Below are 23,488 nucleotides of genomic sequence, written 5' to 3'. Positions count from 1 at the left end.
TTTTCTCCATTTGACATGATTAGAGCAAGCATAATGCGGATTTTCTGATCTACTTTTTATTTGTTGTTTATCCGCTTAAAATTAAGCATCCCCTCTCCCTACCTCGCTCTATCAGTTGTTTCCCTATGTATAAGTTATGAGACAGGCTAGCTATATTCATCCTCAGTATTCATTAAGCTCCATTTTGGACAATTTCATAACAATACTAGCTAATTTATTTCCTAATACAAGTTAGAAGCATCTAAAACAAATTAATTCATATTAACGTACGACAAGCTGTCACCTTCGGAACTAGTAATGTAAGCTCAAATAAAGTGATAAGTAACCATTTTCTATACAAGAAAATAACACTTCCATTGAAATTAAAGTGATTGGGAATGACAAAGGAGACAAATTACTTACTTGAACCCCATCTGTACCTCCATTTGACCTTTCTTTTTCGAGTTGGAGATAGAAAAGGAACGTAACCCAAGTCAAACTACTCGTAGAAGCAGTCCAAACACCCATTTGCTCATGAGGGGTACAACCATTTGGCATTCATTCCAATGAAAAGGAAAAAAGTTTTCGTTTTACATTTATCAAGTTTGAAAAAGTGAAGAATCACTCATCTATGATTCGAGTTTCTAAGTTGTATATAAAATTCTGGCTCCACGTTTGGAGTTCTTAGCGTGAATAACTAGTTGATCGTCTAATTGAACATACGAATCTCTGTGCTACAATAAAAGGTATACGGTAAGGATACAAAAAGGAACATATCTGTTCATTGTTGAAACATTTTAAGAATCTACACAGATATGAGAGAGGGGGAACTCAGCTGACCTATTATTTAACAATCATTACAAATAGAACTCGATTATGGTGAAACCCTAACGGTTGCAAATTGGTAATAGCTAAAATGATAATGGAATGAATACATATTTGGCAAAGACAACTACAATCCGAACAAATGAGCTAAATAAATCAGATCATATGAAGACGTAGAAAATATAGTCCCAATCTGTACATTTTTATGTACAGGAAATTTTCTTCAGCGACTGAAACAAACAATTTGTTGCAGCAGTTGGTCTATGTGAGCTTTCGCCATATTGAATGTTTTGACGCTGATAGGGACTTCACCCTGGGGAAAACGAAACCTGTTTTGGGAGGATTTCCATCTACCAGAGAATGTTCATAGATTTCTTTGCATTCTTGAACAACCTATTTCACAACAAAATAACCAGTCAAGAAAGCAATAAAGAGAAACGAAGTTATCATCACAAAGATCCTTTGAAGGGCTACTGAGTCGCTGCAAATGCATGAGAACCATGAGCTTAATGCTTTTGATATTTTTACAGGTAAATTACTCTACACAAGTTCATTTAACTCAAATATAGCTCCAGCCAAAAAGTAAAACAAAACCAAAGCACAATATCACTGCTCTTGCAATAAATGTCTACAAGGGATCGACAAATAGTTTGGAGAAGTCTGCAACATGGTTTGGGCATAAAGAAAACAGACCAAGTTTCTGATTTTATATATAAAAAAAAAAAGGGCAGCCCGGTGCACTAAGCTCCCGCTATGCGCGGAGTCCGGGGAAGGGCCGGACCACAAGGGTCTATTGTACGCAGCCTTACCTTGCATTTCTGCAAGAGGCTGTTTCCACGGCTCGAACCCGTGACCTCCTGGTCACATGGCAGCAACTTTATATGAAATGGATATATTATCAAAAGTATGGCGAACAAGAAATAATAAATCGTGTAAGCCTCAAATCATAGATAAATAATCACAACTTACTAAAACAACATGATAACTTCATTTAATGCATTGGCAGGGATTTAATGTAGAAAACAGCACAGAAGAACGGCTAATGAGTAGCAACATCTTATTTTTGATAAGTAAATAAGTAGCAATATCCTTTCAGGTTAATTCAAATTCTGTAATAAAATTCTGAACATGTGTGCCACTTAGATAACACATATATACCTCTTTTGCGTCTTTTCGTGGTATGCCTTCTCGCAGACTCACAATCTTTTCAACCACTTCTGGCTGCAGTTAAGAGAAACAATGCACAATAACAGCAATCATCAAGAGACAAATTAAAACAATAAGATACGACCAGCTTCCACACACTAGATTCAATTTTTAACTGAGATGTAGATTATAATGATTCATAACTCAGTTTTTGAAATATCTCCGCATGGATAAGAACAGTCAAGAAAACATACCGGACAGTCTGGTTGCTGTTCTAAAATATTTGTGTAAACCAGTGTGAAAATATCAGGGCTCTCAGATGAAGCAAGTTCTCTCAAGTCACTGAGTATTCGTACTCTGTTCTCTACTTTCTGCAGTGAAGTGAAAATTTGAGATATGTTATAAAGGTACAGATCATTAGAGGTGGCAATTTGAGCCCATATTTAGAAAATTAGCCCATTTTACCCACATGTTAGTGAGTTGGGCCACTCATATTTCAGGTGGGTAAATATGAGCTTCAAGTCTCTGTTTTGATGAAGAGCTTCAAGTCCTCTTTAACCCATAAAAATATGGGTATAATATGGGTATCCATATAAGAACACACTAAACCCAATAACAACTCATTTTGAAAATGAGAAATTTCTTTTTTACTTTCCTCCCCAACCCTTACCCCACCACCCCCCCCGCCATTCCCCCCCCCCCCCCACACTTTTTTTTTATTTCATGTATTTTATTTTTCTTTTATAAAAAACTTATAAAAAAGGAGAAATTGTTTTTTACCTCCCACCCCAACCCTTACCCCACCACCCACCCGCCATGCCCCCACCCCACACACTTTTTTTATTTCATGTACTTTATTTTTTTTTATAAATTTTTCTTACCTCCCACTCCGATCCCTCCCCCCACCCCCCCAAAAAAATCAATTTCATATATTTTACCCTTGACCAGGAGGTCACGGGTTCAAGCCGTGAAAACAGCCTCTTGTAGAAATGCAAGGTAAGGCTGCGTACAATAGACCCTTGTGGTCCGGCCCTTCCCCGCGCATAGCGGGAGCTTAGTGCACCGGGCTGCCCTTTTACCCTTACAAAATTTTATAAAAAATGAAAAAAAAAATTCTTAACCCCCCCCCCCACCAAAAAAAATTCTTACCCCCTCCATGACCCCCCCCTCCCTGCAACCCCCCCCCCCCCCCCCCCAAAAAAAAAAAAAAAATCTTACCCCCTCCATGACCCCCCCCCCCCCAAAAGATTCCAATTTTCCTATATATTACTTCTATAAAAAATTTATAAATAATGGCAAAGAATTTCTGGTCCCCCACCCCTCCCTCTCCCCCGCCCAAAAAAAAAATCAATTTCATATATTTTACTTTCATAAGAAAAAATTATAAAAAATGAAAAAAAAAATTCTTACACCCACCCCAGCCTCTCCACGACCCCCACCCCTGAAATTTATATGAAAAAATTAATTTAACTTGACAAAAGAAAAAAATTATAAACATACACTTGAAATAATATTACACTTGTATAATATGGGTTAACCCATAACCAACCCAGCCATTTATCACCCAACCCATATTTACCCACATAAAATATGGGCGGTTTGAAACCCAACCCATTTTTGTTCAAACCATTTTCAACCAAACCAAATCCAACTAAACCCACCCATTTGCCACCCCTACAGACCATGTCCATTGACATACAACAGCTTAGCCATCAAAAGACAGCTTGGTAGTTACCAAAGTTAAGACAACATATGAATATATACACACGTGTGTGTGTGTGTGTGTGTGTGTGTGTGTGAGTGAGTGATTTGAAGCATCAGTATTGCAGATATATAAATTTCAATTGGAAAAGTAGGATCAAGTTAATTTTTTTATAACTGAGAAATGGCACATGGTTCGAAATTCGGTGGATAATAAACCTCTCTTTCATTTTCCACTTAAATACTAGGCACTTTTATTAGAATTCGAGCTAGTGACGTGCGGCTAATCCACAAACTTGTGTTGTGGTCTGTTTTCTTTTTATAGGGCATCACACGATGCACTCTTACCACTAGACCAAAGCTCCGGCCAGTAGGATCTTCTAAATTATGTCAGTATTTCACTAAAATAGCTTGAAGACTGAATTCATATCCTAATGATATTATAGAAGTAACCTTATTTTTCAGTTGACAAGAAAATCCTTTAATTAGAAGTAATACATCTAAAGGGAAGACAACCAAAACACTTCCATCATTGAATAGCAAAGAAACTATCCACACAAAACCCTCAATTAACTAGTCCAAGAATTAAAGACACCTAGTGCGATGGATTTACTGGATTCAGTAAAGTATATTCCTTTATTTCTTCTTAATATCAAGACAACATTAAATTTCCAATCTCTCTAATTCTCTTGCCAGTTACCTCTCCTTTTGCTGTTAATTTCTGTTTTTCATTCACATTTGATAGAGTTTGGTACTTTCTATCTAGGCAAGCGACATGATACTTCTACGATCCAATTTCAGTAATTTAATATTCACCCTATCCTTCACGTTTTATAGAAGATATATTAGAAGATATATATGGCCTTTTCGTCTCTAAAATGTTACAACCAAGTCTTCCTTATTAACGACTACATGTTTATCACATGATATTGTAGTATAAAGTTGAAGTAAATCTAAAAACATACATGAAATAAAACCCTTGTACAATATATAATGTTTCACAATTTTTTTAATAAATACTCTTTAATTTTTCAAACGTGAGTTATAGCTTAGTTTGTGTATCAGAGCAAACATCATCTTCTTTTCTGTATTTTGTCTGCATCTTCTTGATTGAATACTGGATGAATAAATTGCCACCATTTTAGCCCAAAAATAAAAAAATATAGCCCTAAACTGACACTGACAACATTAAATTAAAATAAGTAAACCTTATAGAAAAGTTAATTAAAGAAGTAGCGTTCTCGTACCAAAATTGGAGTTTTAAGCTCGACATTAAGCCAAAATAATCATAGAAGACACGGGTATTGTAATTTGTGACTACAGAGTTAATTTGTTATTCGAAGGCACTAAAATCATAAGCTAGAACAGGAAGTTTACATAAAGGATTTGGCAAGCTTTCTGAAGACAGGCAATATTCATCCATATCTCAAAATGCAGAAGTAAATGAAATAAGAACGGAAGTAAAAGATGTGCACATAAGCTGAGCTGCATATCAATTTGCCACCCTTCCCGACAAATTAAGAGAAGTGAAATACGTGCATGAGTTTCAAAATTCTCCAAAACTTGAAAATATATCTCAGGTAATAATAAGAGCTCAATAAGAAAGTTGTTGGGCTTACAGAAACGCTAATGTACTCCCGAAAGAAATCCATGAGAACCTCTTCATCAAGCCTCATCCTCTCAATCGTTTCTTCTTTAATATAGTTTTTCTACCAAGCGGGGACATATAAATAGTCAACTAACTTGTGTGAACCCATAAATAAAAGCTGTCTCAAATTAATGAACTGTAAGAAACTTTCAAATAAACCTGGGTAAGTAGATGATCCACATATACAACAACAGTCTCCTCCAGGCACGCCTCGACAAAACGCCTAAATGATCTTTCTTCAATGTACCTTCATAAATTGTGAAACACACAAAAGTTAAGGATATACGTGTCACTCATTCTAGGATATTCCTCAATTAGAAAATTCTGCTGCTGCATATGACTATAAAATATTTTAAAAGCTCGCATGAGTAGGATAAAGAACATTCCATGGAGGAGCTATTCTCTGAGCTCAGCACAAAAGAAAACTCACATCTTAACATCTGTGAAGTAGTCTCCAAATGTTGCAACTAGGAACTCGGTAACCTGTCCTTCCAACCAATCTGAGATATGAAACATAGAATATTCAAGTGAAGGCTAGAGTTTTAGAATTACGACAACCTAATCATTTGCATAATATCTGACTTGAACTAATTTACTGACAGAATGCTTCACATTTTTTTTGATAGGCAAGAAGACGATAAAATGCTTCAGCTTTTGTGCAGTACATAATGGTTAGACTCCTTTCTCTATGGATAGAACATCCTGCTTCTAGTGTCTATCGCTAGGCTGCAGAACACATAAAGGTTGCAGATCTTACTTCTAACGTCAATTGCTAGGTAAATTCCAAAAGTTAGTTTCAAATTGGTTACATCTATCTTTTCTAGCAATCCTTAATCCCAACTCAATGTCCCAGTTTGACTAATTAGAATTGATTGTTTCATTGAATCAATAAAGTGTATTAGTCAAAACGCATACTTTAAGCTCATCGATGTATACTCCTAGTCTGTGAAAGGGAGGACGAACCAGGAATTGAATCAAATGCATAGAATGCCCTTGCCCTGCTAGCAAGAAAAGGAGCTGCTATTGATTGAAGGGAATTGACAAAAGGACCATGATACTTTCTGCCTTTCGAATAGTAGAGGAGGTAGTTTGGACTTGACACACTTTTAATTAGACAGAAATTCCAGAAGATTCCTCATCAGGAAACTGAACATTCACTTCGTGACAACTGAGAAAGGAAGGGAGATAATCATGGTAATTGGTGAGAGAACTTTTCTTATTCCTCCTAAAGACAGGCAACTAATGTACCACCAAAGTGTATGAATGCAGCTGATGAGACTTCTACACTGTAAGAGCTGAAATTGGACAATATTTGCACCAGAGGTATCCTTTCGCTACTAACATAATGCTTAGTTGTCCCATGGAAAATTGCCATGATTGCAAAGAATGACAATGGTTGGGACACGCTTATAAATTAAATCTCTTTAATATTATATTGTGGCTAAGCTTTTTCAGCCCATACTACTATTATGTTGCCATAAGATCTCATCAAAGTAGAAGTCTAGACGAGAAGCACATAAGTCCTGCTGGTCAAAGATAGGTAGGAGCACCATGCAAAGAGTTAGGTATGACCTTGTTTAAGAGAAGCGTCTAAAAATCCTTCAATAACTTTCTGAACCTCTTAATGATTCGGAACTAACAAGATGATGGCCGGAGTTAATGATTTGGTTATTCACAGAAATGAGGACATTTTAAGCCAACTCACACAAACTAATGATTCCACACAGAATTGTAAAATTAAATTTCACTAGTATCTTAATGCGTTATTATTCCATTCCCAATTACTTGACCAACTTTTCTTTTTTGTTTTTCCAAATACCAATTCAAACTACATAAGTAATATTTATATTATCCTAATCTTGATGTGATATATTTTCAAATTAATTATCCTACGAGTAATTCTTAGTTAACATTTTATGATATACGAATTAAACACTCTTCTTACTCTGATGTACTCCCTTTATCCAAAATTGGAAGTGCAAATTTTATTTAGAAAAAATGTTGAAACTGTAAATCATGTGAAGCCATGCATCCGTTTTGGTCTACCAAATGTGTGTTAATTATAACCATGCATATTCAAAAAGGGTTTGTTATGACGAGCAAATGACTAATGCGTGTTATCTATAACCTTGGGCCATTAATACACCAGACCTTTCTTTTTAAGAAGAGTTGGCAATCATTTTTCAGACACCAGAAGGAAAGGTGGAGACTTATTTTGGGAATGGAGGGAGTGATAATCGACTCAGACTTTCTTCTCTTCAGGTTAGAGCAGATACTTCAATACAACAACAACATACCCAGTGTAATCCCAGAAGTGGGGCCTGGGGAGGGTAGGATGTATGCAGACCTTACCTCTACCTCTACGGGGTAGAGAGGCCGTTTCCGATAGACCCTCGGTTCAATATATAGGTAATTATGATGACCGTAATTTCAAAACATAAAAGAAGCAAATATATGTATACAATCAAAACAATCCAAAGGGGAAAACAAAGAAAATGATCAAGAAAAATAGCATACACGCAACTGTGCAGACACTGTAAGACGTAAAATGATTAGAATCTCTTTGTGAACATAGCACAAAGACGGAATAGATTCAACACTTCACCACTAAAAGATAGTAACAATTCTAAGATAACACTTCCAACAGATGGAATGAGAGCTCCTAGCAACAGAGAAATTTGAGGAAAATCTCACCTTTGTGGTACAACTTAACGAGCAATTCCTCTACTCCTGGATCTTCAAAGATAACACTGACAGTTTGATGAACAGCTTCCTGCAATTAATGAGAGCAAGTTAGATACGAAGTATTGGTAAAGGTAACATATGATTGATAGTCTACTCTTTGAACTTTACTCTCCATTCTTGCCATCCCAAGTGTCAAGTCCACTAGTCTTCCCCTTCTCAAAGATTGTTTGCTCACACAAGACTTGAAACCTCTAAGCAACAAACACTGACAATCACATCCGATGGTTGTTCGATTGGGGCTTATGCATAACAGGGTTTTGGATTTATGTTGTTGGGTACTTGGTACTGATTTTTAGATGCAGTGTGCAGGTTTGGTTTTATTTGTATGGCTTAAGAGGCTACGTCTTTAGTGGGCTTATTTGAGACACGTGAATTATGTGTTGGATTTAATTTGTCAATCAACCCATAAAGCATGCCTCAATTCCAAGCTAGTCAGAATGAAAACAAGCTCTCCATATCCATTAAGGTCTGGTCCATTTCATTCCAACACTAGCAAGATAACTTGTCTTTTAAGGCGAATTAAGAGTTCCCTAACGCTAGAAATTTTCTAAATCTTACACTTAGAGCCTTATCTCCACACTAGCATAGGAGTCTCAAAAGAGACAATAAGGACTCCTGGCACACGCCCAACCTAATATACATATTTTATTATTTGATCAAGACACAACCTAATATAAGTATAACAAACTAAGCCTTAATTTTAACTCCTTGATATTGCCAATATGAATCATTTGCTTTTTTTTTTTTTTTGGGGGGGGGCTCTGTTCTTAACTACCAATTGATTCCAATAGACTGCAGGAGTTTTGATAACATCTCCCATCAATGTTTTTTTAAAACATAAGCATTCCCCTCCATATGATTTTAGATGAATCTTGTACTTTTTTACCACTTTCAACCATTATATTACCACACCTGCGGGCCAACTGAGGTCTACAAAGGAAGTGGCCAAACCATATCAAACAACCTCTTATTTTATCCTCCATGTATGCTACTAGCGCCCTCTATGTAATGTGATCATTTATAATTTGTGATGTGGAATATTGCTATTTCTATTCCTGAGAAGCTATGTTTTAACTAGATCATATAATAAGTTGAAATGACAAGAGACAATTGGTTCCTGATAGAGATTTTGGATAAGTCATACATTTTTCATGGGCTACTTCAATTTTCTAAAGTTCTGCACCTCAAACGAATACATGGTCTTTAATATTGCTTCAGGAGAGAGACGTGTCATGCACATGACGATTCTTGAGAATATTTAATTAATGCACCTACATCTGGCTTATAGCTAATTCCAGTAGGCCGTCCCTTAAAGTCCTCCACAAAAATTGAGTGGGGAATTAACTCTAGAGACTGTCAAAAACAAAATCAATCCTCAAAAAGATAGGTTGCCCACTTGATTAAAATATTAAAGTCACAGGCATTCGTAAAATCAAGCCTTTAATATACCTTTGCAACTTCTAGAAAACCTTTGCAAGTGTCCTCGAAATTAACCTGAGAAGCAACCAAAGAACTTAACATAAGAGAAGTTAACTTATGGTTAAAGCCCAATGTCAATACTTCTAAGATAAGTTTTTTACAGAACGTGTTTAGAATGTTGTGCTTTCCATCTTCTACATGGTGTCCTTTTATTGATATTTTTCTTCTTCTTTTTTTTTTGTATTTAGCAATCATCAGCGAGATTGGATGGTTTAGTTTCTTAGAATTCCGAAAAATCATTTTCCTATAGTTGTAGACATCAGTATCCGGTACAACCCTCCACCTTATAAATGAGAATCTATTTACAACTATCAAGAAAATGAGACTATTTTCTTACCCAAAAAGTTAAAAAGTAAAAATATAATAACACCACTAAGATCCACAAGACCACAACAATATTAGTATAACAATAATAAGAGCTAAAGACATGGACATATGAACCACTTTTGTCTATTATCTTTTTAATCAAAATCGATACACAATTATAAATTTCTACCAGATTCATCTTAGATGTAAACTAACAGACAAGACGACTTGAGACAAAAGAGGCAGTAACAGCAATCAGGATAAAGCACAGAAGATTTACGCAGCAGTCAAGGAGGAGGGCAAAAACTAATAAGGACCTGCTCAGCATAGTTCTGAGGGAGAGCTTCAAGAGTGCTAGAACTTAGCTCCATCGCGAGATCATAACAGCGAAGATTATTGTTAATCTGCCGAGTGTCAAGCTCTTAGCATAGTTGTAAAGCACCAGCACAATTCAAAGATCTTTCTACTTCACAATAAACAGTTCAGATTTCCAAATTTTACAAACCATTGCACATAGGGATTCCAGACCGATTTCAGAAGCAGGTTCCTCCAATCTCTTCCTCTCGGCTGCTTGAAAATCAATCATTACCTGGAAAGGAACATCATCAAGCAACCATCAGATATGTTTCTTTTCAGAAACCTGAAAATTAAGCTGTCGCTAATAAAAAAACTCATGAATTCATATGGATTATATTACCAGCAATATATCAGAAAGGGGGGAGAAATAAGAACGAGTCCCTTTATTTTCAGGACAATATTTTTGACATCTGATCAAGCAGGTTATCATATAAACACACTCATAAAGAGGGGGGAAACGATTGTCATATAAACACAAGATTCATTCCCTCATTTTCCCTCTCCTCGTTAAAGGATAGCTTGGCAACTAAAATTGGAAAATAATATTCCTCCTTGAGCAAGGATATGGAAGATGAAGCATTTCAGGAGAAGTGCTTCTATCAACTAAGTCCAAATAATACTTCAAGTCCTCTTGAAAATCACTTGATATACAAATTTGTTGAGAAAAACTACTTCAGAAAAATGCTGACAGAACCATGCACCATTAGGCCCCTACTTCAAAGGATAATTTAAGCAAACAATCCAGGGAAATTTGAGTTTGTTTTGTTTAACACATGCATGATGATGATGCCAAAAGAATGCAAAGCATTGAAGATTTTTCCTTGTAGATGTTTATATAGAACTAGTCAGCTAAATTCACTGTATGTAAGTCCAAAATACAAGACAATAGATCTTAGAATCTTGAAATACCAGAAAATTACACCAGCTGCTAAAACTAGAACACTAATGGAAAGACCTATAATAAACAAAGCAAGTCCTCCCACTCTCTGATAATAAAGCAGCACGTAGTAGAATATCCTCACTTCAGTATATAGGCGAGCGAGACAGTGATGTCTTGAGAAGAAAAGAGGGGGGATGACAGACAGAAGAAGAGAGATCCAATAATGGTGAAGAAGTCATTTTATTCTTAAAATTAACATAAAATCTGTCCTCATATAACATGAAATCAATGAACTTACCTGAATGAGAGCCAAAGCTATCCTGTATAACATGACATCAGTGCTATTTTCTCGTACAATTTGCACCTGCTCCCCCAGGATCCTAAATAAGTCAACGGCAGCAGGTGTGTAAAGTTTCCCATCATCAGTCTTTTTAGGTGGCTGTACTTTGTCTGCCTCGAGGATATTCAAGTACCATTTCTATATTACGAAATGACATGAAAAAATCAGCATTATGTATGTCCTAAAATAATGTGAAAGGCAATTATGATAATAAATCGAGTTTAAACCTTTGTTGTAGCTTGCATTCTCTCAACATAGGCATTCATGAGAGGATCCATTGCACCACTCTCAGAGCAAACTTGCGCTAAAGAATCATCAACTCCAAGTTCAATTAGACTTTCTTGGTAGTCGACCACCCAACCTGTTACCTAATTCATGGATTCAGAAAAGATCTCAATTCTGAATCACAGCAACATCTCTTGCAAAGAAGGAGGGGGAATGAGGGGGGGGGGGGGGGGGGGGGGGACTTTCTTGGTAGTCGACCACCCAACCTGTTACCTAATTCATGGATTCAGAAAAGATCTCAATTCTGAATCACAGCAACATCTCTTGCAAAGAAGGAGGGGGAAGGAGGGGGGGGGGGGGGGGGGGGGGGACTTTCTTGGTAGTCGACCACCCAACCTGTTACCTAATTCATGGATTCAGAAAAGATCTCAATTCTGAATCACAGCAACATCTCTTGCAAAGAAGGGGGGGGGGGGGGGGGGGGGACTTTCTTGGTAGTCGACCACCCAACCTGTTACCTAATTCATGGATTCAGAAAAGATCTCAATTCTGAATCACAGCAACATCTCTTGCAAAGAAGGAGGGGGGGGGACTTTCTTGGTAGTCGACCACCCAAACTGTTACCTAATTCATGGATTCACAAAAGATCTCAATTCTGAATCACTGCAACATCTCTTGCAAAGAAGGAGGAGGAGGAGGGGGGGGGGGGGGGGGGGGGGGCATTTCCTCACCCATAAGCAAAAGATCTTGGGAAGATGAATATGTTAATGCTGAGAGGTGATGATGGGAAGTGGTTAAAGTTAATTATGGGTAAGACAGGAACCTGCATTTTGCTTTTGCAGAATTATGTAGCCCATGGACACAAAAACTTAGTTACCAAACAAAAGAACCAAAAACGGGGATACGAAACCAAAATGAAACACTTAGACTTGACTGTCTTTTTTTTTTTTGAGACTTGTAACAGTTAATCTATATATCCACAGGTGTACTACATCAAAATATGTAGTCCCCCTCCAAAAGGTTACATTTCCAGCATTGATCTCTACAGTTGTCTATTCTTACAAGAGATCTAACACATCAAAAATATCTTCTGTCTGATCTAGAATTTCCTGTTTACACCAAAAATAAAAAAGAGCTAGGCAGTTCATCTTTAACTTCTGTAAATTATTCTGCTTGTTCTCAAAACATCTCTGGTTCCTCTCTTTCCAGACAGCCCACCATATACATGATGGGACAATCTTCCATCTCTCCTCTTTTCTTGTTACATTCCCATCCCTGTTCCAGCATTTTAACACTCCTTCTATGCTCCCAGGCTTCACCCATCTGATCTTCCTCAGGTTGATAAACATCCTCCATAGCTGGTCTGCCCATTTGCAGTGCAAGAAAAGATGACTGATTGTCTCATTATGATCCCCACACAAAAAACATCTCGAACATAAGTGAAAACCTCTTTTGTTCAAGTTTTCATGAGTCAACACTGCCTCTTTTGCCAATAGCCAGTTAAAACAGTTCACTTTATAAGGTACCTTTGTCTTCCATATCATCTTCCATGGCCATCCTTCTTCTTGAAAACTTGATACATTCAGGTCTTTGTATGCTGAGTTAACAGTAAAAATTCCTGTGCTATCCTTCTTCCATTCCAGAATATCCCTTTCCCCTGTTAAGTTGTTGAATGCTGCCATTGTATTGTGAAATTCTGCTACCATCTCCATTTCCCAATCATTCAAGTGTCTTCTCAGATCCAGATCCCACCCTTGTCCAGTCCACATCTCAGCAACAGTAGCATGTTGCTTTTGGCTAAGGATGAACAAGACAGGGAATTTCACCTTTAGAGCTGTGTCACCCAACCATATATCATTCCAAAAGGATACCTTTTGACCATTACCAGCTTTACATCTAATTCTTGCAAGCATTATTTGCCAGTGATTCCTGATTGCCCTCCACACAGTGCATCCATATGGAGTATTAACCATGTTTGTCATCCACTTATCCTCCAAACCATATTTAGCAGTAATGACTTCCTTCCATATCATGGTCTTTCTCAAGATGGAAATTCATTACCGGTTAAAAGAAGAACCAAAACTGAGCCATGAGCCTATTAGGTGAACTATTAACATGGATAAGGAATTTCGGATTACTGCCCCATGGGCCATGATTGGATGCTATAGCACTACCCGTCAACGTTTACGAGAAGGATGGGATACACAATTTGGAAACATTGAGATTAATTACAAGCAGTCATAAGAAGGTAAAATTGAACCCCCTAATTTGTATACAAGTAAATACAAAGAAAGAAGTCCACAATAAGTAGGAAAAGAAACAATCATATCTGACCAAATTTTGACCTTAAAGCTATGAGCCTATAATCACAACACAGGATAAATGTCAAATATTCATTAGATATGGAATAACTGGTTGAAATGCCTTTTTAATGACTTCCCAATTCTATAGTATATAAAATTTCCATATTTTCAAGCTTTTAATTAAACAAACAACAATATCTAATGCCAACATAATCCCTAACTTATCCAACAGAAAAGAAAATGCCGATATGATTAAAGTTGTAATAACTTCAAAATCTATATACTCAGTCATATTATTAGCTTTGTCACTCAGCTTTCTCAACCACTGAACAAATCATACCAAATTTTGACCTTAAAGTGATGAGCTATGACCACAGTATAGGAATTGATATCAAATATTCTTCAGATTAAAAAAACTGACAGAGATGCTTATTTGTACTTCCATATTCAATAGTTTATGATATTCCTGCATTATCAAGCTTTTTAATCAAACTCCGCCTGTGTGAGCTCGCTCACATTGCCGGTCCCAAGCCCGGATAAAGGAGGAGGGTTGCCGAGGGTCAATCGGAAACAGCCTCCCTACCCAGGTAGGGGTAAGGCTGCGTACATCTTACCCTCCCCAGACCCCACTATTGTGGGATTACACTGGGTAGTGACCAGTGACCATCAAGCTTTTTAATCAAACTAACAACAGTTTCTCATTGCAAAGTAATCTTTCAGTAATCCAAAAGAAAGAAAATGCCAATATGATTAAAGTTGCATTACCTTTAAGATCTCTATATTTGTCATGTTGGTAGCTTGGTCACTCAGCTTTCTCAGCCACTGAACAAATCTCTCAGTATAAAGATTTACCATGAGCTGGAAAACTTCATATCTGTTACCATATAAAGTACAAGTTAGAATGGACATAACAACATACAGAAAAGAAACAGAAGTAGATCAAGTGTTAAGAGATATTAGGATATAGACTTTTATGAGTTTTTCTTTCCTTTTTTTGATGCCTCTGAGTTGAAAGTGTTGCTTGCTTAAGACCAAAAATGACACCTATTTAGCACAAGCAATAGCTTACCGCTAACAAAAGCTTTTTGAAGAAAATCATACCAAACATTATGCATGTGAAACTTCTCCATCATCCCAAACATTAGAAAATCAGATGCTCGATTATATAACATTGAGTTATATAGAATATTATACTTTATCAGCAATAGAAAGCAATCAATAGCGATGAGAAGCACTTCAGATTGTGACTAATGTTAGAGATAAGAGTTATTTTGCCAAGTAATTTCCGAAATTGAGAAGAAACTTCCAATGAAGTCACTAATGGATACAACAGAGCCAAATCTGAGATAGTGGGAATGCCCTGAGGACAATCTTACGAGCATGAATAGGAGGTTATTCTTTCTAGACATGTAATGTTTTGTTTATCTATCGCTAAATCTAGTTAATCCTGATAAATGGAAAAGAAAATGGCATTACAGAGGTGTAAAGAGCAAGGCACAAACCTTGGAGGAAAACAAGGAGCCACGTAGTCATATATCTCTCCCAGCTCTTCTCCTATCTGACATCGATAAAATAGCATGTCAATACCAATCTATGAAAGGATATCGGGAATAATGAGAATAAATACATATCACCGCAAAGTTCAATTTTCCTCTACTTTGTCATTTATCTCTGACAGGAGTATGTATCTCTCACCCTGAATTCTTCCTCCTACTGACTACAAATTCTCTTTTTTATATCAAGCAAAGAAACAAACTGGGAATCAATTCCAAGATGTTTTATCTAGTAATCTTCTCAACAATTTCATGGGTTAATATAATATGTTAAACCCAGCCTGACATGTCTTACGGAAAAAGAGTATCCTAGATTTTGTTCAAAACAAAAAGGCTTTAAAAAGAAAAGCATGACATGCACCTCCATGCAAAAAGGGTTCTAATTTTCTACTACACAGATAAGAACTCATTCTCAAAACATATGCTTTATTTGTCTCGTCACATCCCCCTTGTCTTTGATTGTTTTCAATTTCATTATTTAAGAAGCATAACCAGCTGTGCATCTTTTCCCAGAGTTTCATTTCTCCTTAGTTTTCTTCTCATTGCAGCATCCCTTGTAAATCCTTCAAGGTGTTCCTAGACTATTCCTCGTAGCTAATTACGTGAGACAACAGCCTTTCAACACAAGCAGTTATTTGGCATGATGGCAGTTAAACTCAAAAGAGACAACATAACCAAAGGTGGGAAACTTTGCTGAATTGGGGAGAAATGATAGGCTACAAGCTACAGGCGCCAAATGCGTCAAATGACTTAGTGTCTGCTTTATCAGAAATCCCATTGACTCGTTAAAAAGAAGTTAGATAAGAACGCGTGATATCAGCAACTAGAATGGGGCACGTGCTCGGTAAAGCTTGGTATTCAGTCAGCAAGATGAACGAAAATGGGGATAATTCTTGTCAAGATGAATACTATACCTGACAAACAACAGGCCAGGAGATCCTTGATATGCATCGAGAGTTTTATCAAACAGGAAGACTTTATGAAATATGAATCTATGCTTCTTTAACCATATTATATTCTACTTTACAATTGTTCTCTTTCAGTTTGTCACTTATAAATATTGTCTTTGGAGAAATACACAGTATTAACTTCTAAATGCAGGCAAGTTGAACACGTCGACATGTAAAAGCAGATATTCTAACCACTCTAGCTTCCTCTATAGCTGCTTTAAGGTCTTCCTGATCGAGCAATTTGTCAAAACGTGCTTCAACGGACTTCCTTATACTTTCATAACATTTGTCTTTGTAGCCTTTTCCCTGAACCTTCAACTTCTGTTGTGTGAAATTTTTAGAAGAAGTTGTTTTTCTGCAAGCCAAAACATTAATCAGAATATATATTGATATACTTTGACATGCCTAATGCATGCAGAAAGTTAAACAAAGAACAAAACCAGGAAAGATAGCAACCTACTTGGCATTTCTTCGAGGATTTGCGATTGAAGCCATAGCACCACCTCCCTCAGCCTCAGCTGCTTCTTCTGCGAGTTGCTGGTCTAGGATTTCTTGCATTTCAACAACCCTGGAGAAGGGTGAATAAATCATCAGTCTAGATCCCGGACTCGTGAAACATATATTGATGTGCAAGAAGATACTACACTGTAAATGTGCAATATCGGCCAAGATTATGGGCATAACAGTGGCAGCTCCAACACAGTACAAGTATGTTACATATAAATGGAAAAAGACGTCTAATTAATCAACTCAGTGTTGACCATGAGAATTCCATTTAACATACCTTATAGCACGGACGAGTGTTTGCGGGCTGCAAATTATCCCAAACAAACAAATAGCATGATCAGAATCTAAAAAATAAATAAATGAAATTTAAGAGATTCAGCACAAACTAGAAGAAGTCAATTAACACATGAAGAATAAGTTATACTCATAAGTTACATGAATAAGTTTACTACTTGAAATTATAAACGACATGCGCAAATCATAATACTTAATAAAGATCAGTGTTGTCAAAGGCGCGCTTAAGCCCTGAAGCGAGGCTCAAAACATGGTAAGCGCTTCGCCTCGCTTTATGTGCACTTCAGTGTCATCACCAAGGCTTTAAGACATACTTTTCCTTGCCAATGAGCCTCTCTTGAAGAGATGACCCTAGATAATTGTTATTTCACTTTTTCATCATGTTTTTACAATTTGTTTGTCCATATATTTGTTAGTCATGCTTATTATTATTAGTCTTGGGCTAAACGTACATATATTTTTATTTTTGCGCCATTGCGGCTGTTTTCATTAAAGCCCACGCTTTATTTGCGCTTAAAGCCCCAGCTGACTTTCACTTCTGATAACACTGATAAAGATAGACAGAATGCAAACTAGTCCTATGAAAGTGGTTATACAGCGAACAATTTAGAGTACAGAACCAAGAACAAAAATATGAAGGAAAACTGAGAAGCTTAAAGTCATATTGTAGCTTGTGATCTAACTGATTGTATGTGGACAATTATGTAGGATCTGGATAACAGTACAAACATATTACACGGTATTGTCTAGCCTACATTCCTAGTTGTGCTTAGTCTCTTAAGTATTAAGATTTGAGAGACGCGAACACAATTTCCTATCTGTTATCATTTGTTCATTCATTTGTCCATTTATGCATTCTTAGTTCCTCATGTTTAGTCTTCTTTTTTTTTTTTTTTTTTTTTTTTTTGATAAGGTAATAATTTTAGTAACAGTTGGGGGAAAAGACCCCGTTTACAAGCCGTACACCAAAAAGAGAGAACCTACATCAAAACATGATTCTCAAAAAAGGAGACCCAATCTTCTATACAAACAGGGGTCTCATGGGAACACCAAAAGCAAACTAGAAACAAGAGACTATTTTGCAACTTTACAATATCTAGTTCCACCCCTTCGAATGCTCTCCTATTTCGCTCTTTCCAAATAACCCACATCAGTGCTAGCAGGGCAACCTTCCAAGCCCTAGGACTCCTCTTCCTCTTTCTGTAACCCCAACTATACAATGCCTCCTCCACCGTTCTCAGCATCACCCATCGCATCCCAAACCAATCAAGAACCACCCTCCACAGTCGGTTAGCCACCTCACAATGCAACAAGATATGATCCACATCTTCACCCGTACTCTTACACATGAAACACCTCTTCTATATGCACTGTTTAATGGACAGAGAAACAAAAAGAATTTGGACATCAAAGCCAGTCTCAAGACGCTAGCCATGAACTTCAGCGTCTTTCATGCTGTCTAAGAACTCAACTTCAGGAAGATGCCGCTGATTCATTGGTCAGATGAGCTATCTTATGCCTCAACAAGTCGACCAAAAAAAAAAAATCACAGACTAATCTTTTACCTTACCTTTTCAAAAAACAATCAGAGACTAATCTGCAGGCGAAGGCAGCAACATTGCGCTGTGTGGTCTTTCTAGCTTGATTCCTTCATGCTAATATTTTATAGGTAAGGCTTAATCTTATAGAAGATATAAACAGCACTACGATAGTGCGAAAAGATTACAGATTCTGCAAGTCCCCGATCATATCTAACATGGAATCTACATCAGTTACATAGACCACGTTGCACCAAAAAGCTAATTTCTTATACTTATGTGGTAGCCTATTCAACTTGAAAGGTGCATCATAACTTGCATCTGAAAAATGATATGCCAGATGTAACATACATCCAACAACTTGAAATAATTGGTCAGCCACCAATATTCAAAGATAGCTTGGAGAATAATATATGGGATATGTTCCATCCAAAAGGGGAACAAAAAAAGACAAGGAGAATCATTAGGAGGCAGCCTTAGTTATAAATACCTTTGAAGAGAACAAAGGTGTATTATTTTATGGCAGTTATTTAGTTTCACCATTGATATGTTGCTATTTGTTCTTTAAATTCAAGGGTTTTCTTTATCTTATATATCAAATTTCTATTGTCACCTTTTAAGTATTTCACAGGAAAGGAAAAGAAGCAAACCGCTACCCAGAGAACTTTAACAATAGCATATTTTATTTCCTCTTCAGCCCTACCTCATAGGACTAGAGAGTTTGGCGGTTGCAGTAGTATAGTGCAGATCCATGATGCTGTTTATATGAGTATCATTGTTAAGAGAATTAGGTGTTTGTGATATTATATACTCCACCAAAAAACTTATCAAGGGAAAAAAAGCATCATGTACTCTAATCAACCAAAGAAGGGACTCTTTTACTTTATATCATTTACTGCACTTCCCAAGATTGGACATTGGTATTTCTGCTTATCGATTAATATATTCCTTTTACAAATATACCAGCAGTCACCTGCTTTTCAAATGAACCCGAATGAGGAGCTCCTGGCGATTCTAATATGAGTACTAATAACCCAATCTTGATATAAATAGTCCAGATAAGTATACTCAAAACACAATAATCGTTAACACTGGGGAAAGCTAACCAACTATGCTACACTCTTGAGAAAGAAAGAAACAAGGAAAACCATGCAATTTGACTCATATGGTTACGTAAGGATATAGCTTGGATAGGAGATGGCATTTCTCTTCTTTTTTCAGCCTCTTCTAATCTTGGATGTTATGCGTTTGTATATACGTATTTCAGCATTAGATGCCTATCCCAATAATATTATCTATCTAACAAAAACAAAAAGAAGAAGCAAGAAGGCCTTCCACCGACCACACTAGCGGCTGAAGTTTGACAAGAACTTCACAAATTATGTACTTTGTATTGTTGTAATCATGAAATATTAAGTATTAACTCCTAAACAGAACAACATTATATGCAGGTAGCATGATTGGACAGCTTGATAAATAATTCTTTAAACAATCAACGATACCTTTCCTTAGCCAGCTTAGAGAAATTCGCAATATGGGCCCACAGTGTCTTCTCAAAGGTCTCCCATGTTTGATCCACATCTTCAAAATATTCTCTGACGAAAATCAAAAGTTCCAAATCAAAATGGTCAGATTCCAATGCCAACTAAGAGTAAGAGGCCTTCTAACAATCAGCGATTAAAAGCTGTTTATATGTTCTACTATAATAATTATCGATTCACTGCAGACGCAGTTTAAGTAGCATGTAATTGTTAGGATGAGATTAAGACGAGCACAATTCACTGCATGTAGAATCTTTAATTTCCGACGGATGTCCCGGCAGAATCTGGCTCGTCGCCAGGGATTTCCGACAGAAAACCTATCGCAAACGTTATTGATGAGCCAAATTCCGTCGGAATTAGCGATTTTATGGTAATGATATTGGATGTTGCTGCAATGTTCTTCCTTTTTTTCTCTTGATATGGTATGTTGTTGCAATGTTCCATCATCAGTCATCCTCATAATTTACTACATCAGCTATTCAGAAATTGAAACTAGCACGTCTAGGCTTCTACTTTGACTGTGTTTATCCAACATGAATATGGTTCAATTAGATTTTCTTGCACAGAATATATACTAATATTATATCAAGGACCAAAAGGAGCACAGGTAAAATGTGAACGGTGGACAAATTTTAAAATTTTTGGGGGTCAGAAAATAGGGCCTTGTTCTATGATTCAATCTAAATGAACATAAACTTAAGAAAAAATAAGATACTGACCTTAGTCTACCGACCTCTTCTTTATGAGACCCTGCAGCAGCTAGTGCGAACCTTCGCTTTCCATCTAGAGCTGTTAACCTCTGTAACCAATTTAAAATAGACGCACCGGACTATCAGGGAAAGACTGGGGAGAGAGTTGACGATTAAGAAAGTAATAAATCTTAGAAGAACTTTTTTTTAAATAATGATAACATAAAATCTTAGAAGAACCTACTTCATAGGTGTTAATTAGTTCCTTATCATCTCTAAGAGAATCCCGTGCTTCAGATGCCTCTACCGAAATTGACATCATTCCCTCCACATCCTACAGAAACAAAGCAATTATATGGATTGCTAATCAGTGAAGCAACAAAAAAATAATGTTAGGTGCACAAACAGAGTTTATTATAGCAGAAATACTAGTAACCTATATGACATTGTGCAGTGGACAGGGCAATGACAGTGTAGCATGATTTGATGAAGATATCATTTTTAAGGAAAAGGTCATATAAAAATTTCACTTATTTGCTTTAACTGAATGCTTGGATACCAAAAGATATGACAAGACATACCTTCAGAGTAGTGTTCAAATTGTTCCTGGTGTTACTGAGAATCTTTATTTGGTCATGATTTTCGATTAAAGTTTGGCACTCTTGACAAAGCCTGGTTCAAGAAGAAAGAACTCAGCTTAATCTCAAGACATAATGTCATATGTAACTGAAACAGCGAATCATTATTATACTTTTCAATAGAAAGGAAGTTTTCTCGGAGCTGGTTAATAGTCTTCTGAGATAAGGAAAGTGATTGCAGACCAGCTTGAGCTTGCTCAACCTGCATTCCAGAAAATTACGCAGCAGATAGAGTTTAGTATCTGGAGACAGAAAAAGTTTTGATAGCAACCATTTTTTTTTTACCATAAGAAAAAGTCACAAGATGGAAATGAGAGCTTCAAAAGCTTTCCAAGTCAAAATACAGAAAAAAACAGAAGAAATTGCAATAACATTATCTAGACATAAGAATGAGTTTGTCTAAACAACAAGTAGAAGCATCCACGTACCTGTTCAGCGACCATCGTACTAAGTTGTGCATCATTTGCCTGAACCAGACATGAAACAGTACCAGATCATAAATAACGAAGTGAGGTTCAATTTAAGTTCAGACCACTAAGTTGAATCTACAAAGAAACAAGAAGCTTCTCTACAACAAAGCCACCAATAAACATGACCATGTGCGACAACATCAGCCCCACTTGGACCTTCGTAATAGAAATGTTACAATGTGTGATAAACTAACCGAGGCTAAGCAAGCCAGTTATAATCCATCAACAACTCGCCTATAATTATGCGAATAAATCCTATTGCTTTTAGCAGGTAATTAAATCATTTTAACAGATTACCACAACGTATCAAAAAGCTGAAATTTAATTCATTGTATTTATGACATGTTCTACATTAGTTTTAGATTTTCAACAAAGAAGCAAAGAGAAAAGCAACTAAAATACAACGATAATGACTTAGTGATAAGTGACCAAACCTAAAAGTTCAAAACAGCACATTTATATAGCAAAAAACCAGGTAGCTCTAAACATTTTCCTGATCACGATTGATTTTCCCTCAGATAAAATTATTTAAACTTGAATTAAGATGTAATCATGCTCGTCTCCAAAATTCACATTTTTCTGTCATTTTCTACTTTCCTTTTGAGTCTGTTTCAAAAAGAATGTTTTTTTTCCTTTTTTGACAACTCTTTAATTGCAACTTTCCACAGGATTAATGGGCATTCTATATGTCTTTAATTAACAACCACAAGATCAAAACGCTTTCCTCGTTTTTTTAAACTCCATGTCAAGTCAAAACCAGACAAACAAACTAAAACAGAGGGAGTACTTGGTAACACATTCAACTAACTCACACGTTTCATGTAACAGTTCCTTTATACAATTGAACTACAAATTGACAATAATATTCCAAATTTTACAAAAAATCACAATAAATAAATAAAAGGAAACAAGCAGTGAGATCTATATGAAACCTGTTGACGAGCAATGTAATCGGCTTTGATGGAGGAAATAGACTGTAATAACTCAGGTAAAGGCAAAAGCTTAGCGACTTCACGAACCGAGGCTTCTTTCGCCTCAACGCCAAGATCTTCAGCCATCATTTTCGTAAACTGAAACTATTTACTAATCTATAACACCTTAATTTCACTTACAATATATGCTACAATTGAAATTGGAGATGGAGATCTTAGAAGCGTTGATTCAAAGAGAGAGTGTGTAAACAATCAGCTTGATTTTTTCAAGGGACAAAGGATCAGTCGATGTAAAGCGGGTCGGGTTGATGGGCAACGGGTTGGATTGTTTAGAACATTATTATGCGGTTTTATATTTTTTGGATTATTATTTAAAGGTCAATTCATCAAATGATGATGCCTTTACGGTTGTTTAGCTAAAATAGTAGCAGTAGAACATATT

General features: G+C 36.5%; 1 protein-coding gene across 1 annotated transcript; it reads right to left on the bottom strand.

Moving 5' to 3' along the window:
* Positions 1-739: 739 nt before the first annotated feature.
* Positions 740-23,350, bottom strand: LOC132627422 (exocyst complex component SEC6). Its single transcript, XM_060342766.1, has 24 exons — positions 23,047-23,350; positions 22,073-22,111; positions 21,758-21,846; positions 21,588-21,678; positions 21,251-21,340; positions 21,037-21,116; positions 20,279-20,371; positions 17,222-17,248; positions 16,898-17,005; positions 16,630-16,792; positions 15,437-15,492; positions 14,700-14,808; positions 11,634-11,774; positions 11,365-11,544; positions 10,335-10,418; positions 10,147-10,233; positions 9,494-9,538; positions 7,994-8,072; positions 5,730-5,799; positions 5,459-5,546; positions 5,271-5,360; positions 2,205-2,321; positions 1,963-2,025; positions 740-1,197 (listed from the first exon to the last, which is right to left on the bottom strand). Exons 1-24 carry the CDS (start codon positions 23,173-23,175, stop codon positions 1,066-1,068), a joined length of 2,250 nt encoding a protein of 749 aa, XP_060198749.1. The 5' UTR covers positions 23,176-23,350; the 3' UTR covers positions 740-1,065.
* Positions 23,351-23,488: the final 138 nt, after the last annotated feature.

The sequence above is a fragment of the Lycium barbarum genome, chromosome 2 (assembly GCF_019175385.1).
Source record: "Lycium barbarum isolate Lr01 chromosome 2, ASM1917538v2, whole genome shotgun sequence".
Taxonomy (NCBI): domain Eukaryota; kingdom Viridiplantae; phylum Streptophyta; class Magnoliopsida; order Solanales; family Solanaceae; genus Lycium; species Lycium barbarum.
This window is presented reverse-complemented; position numbering and strand designations above follow the sequence as displayed.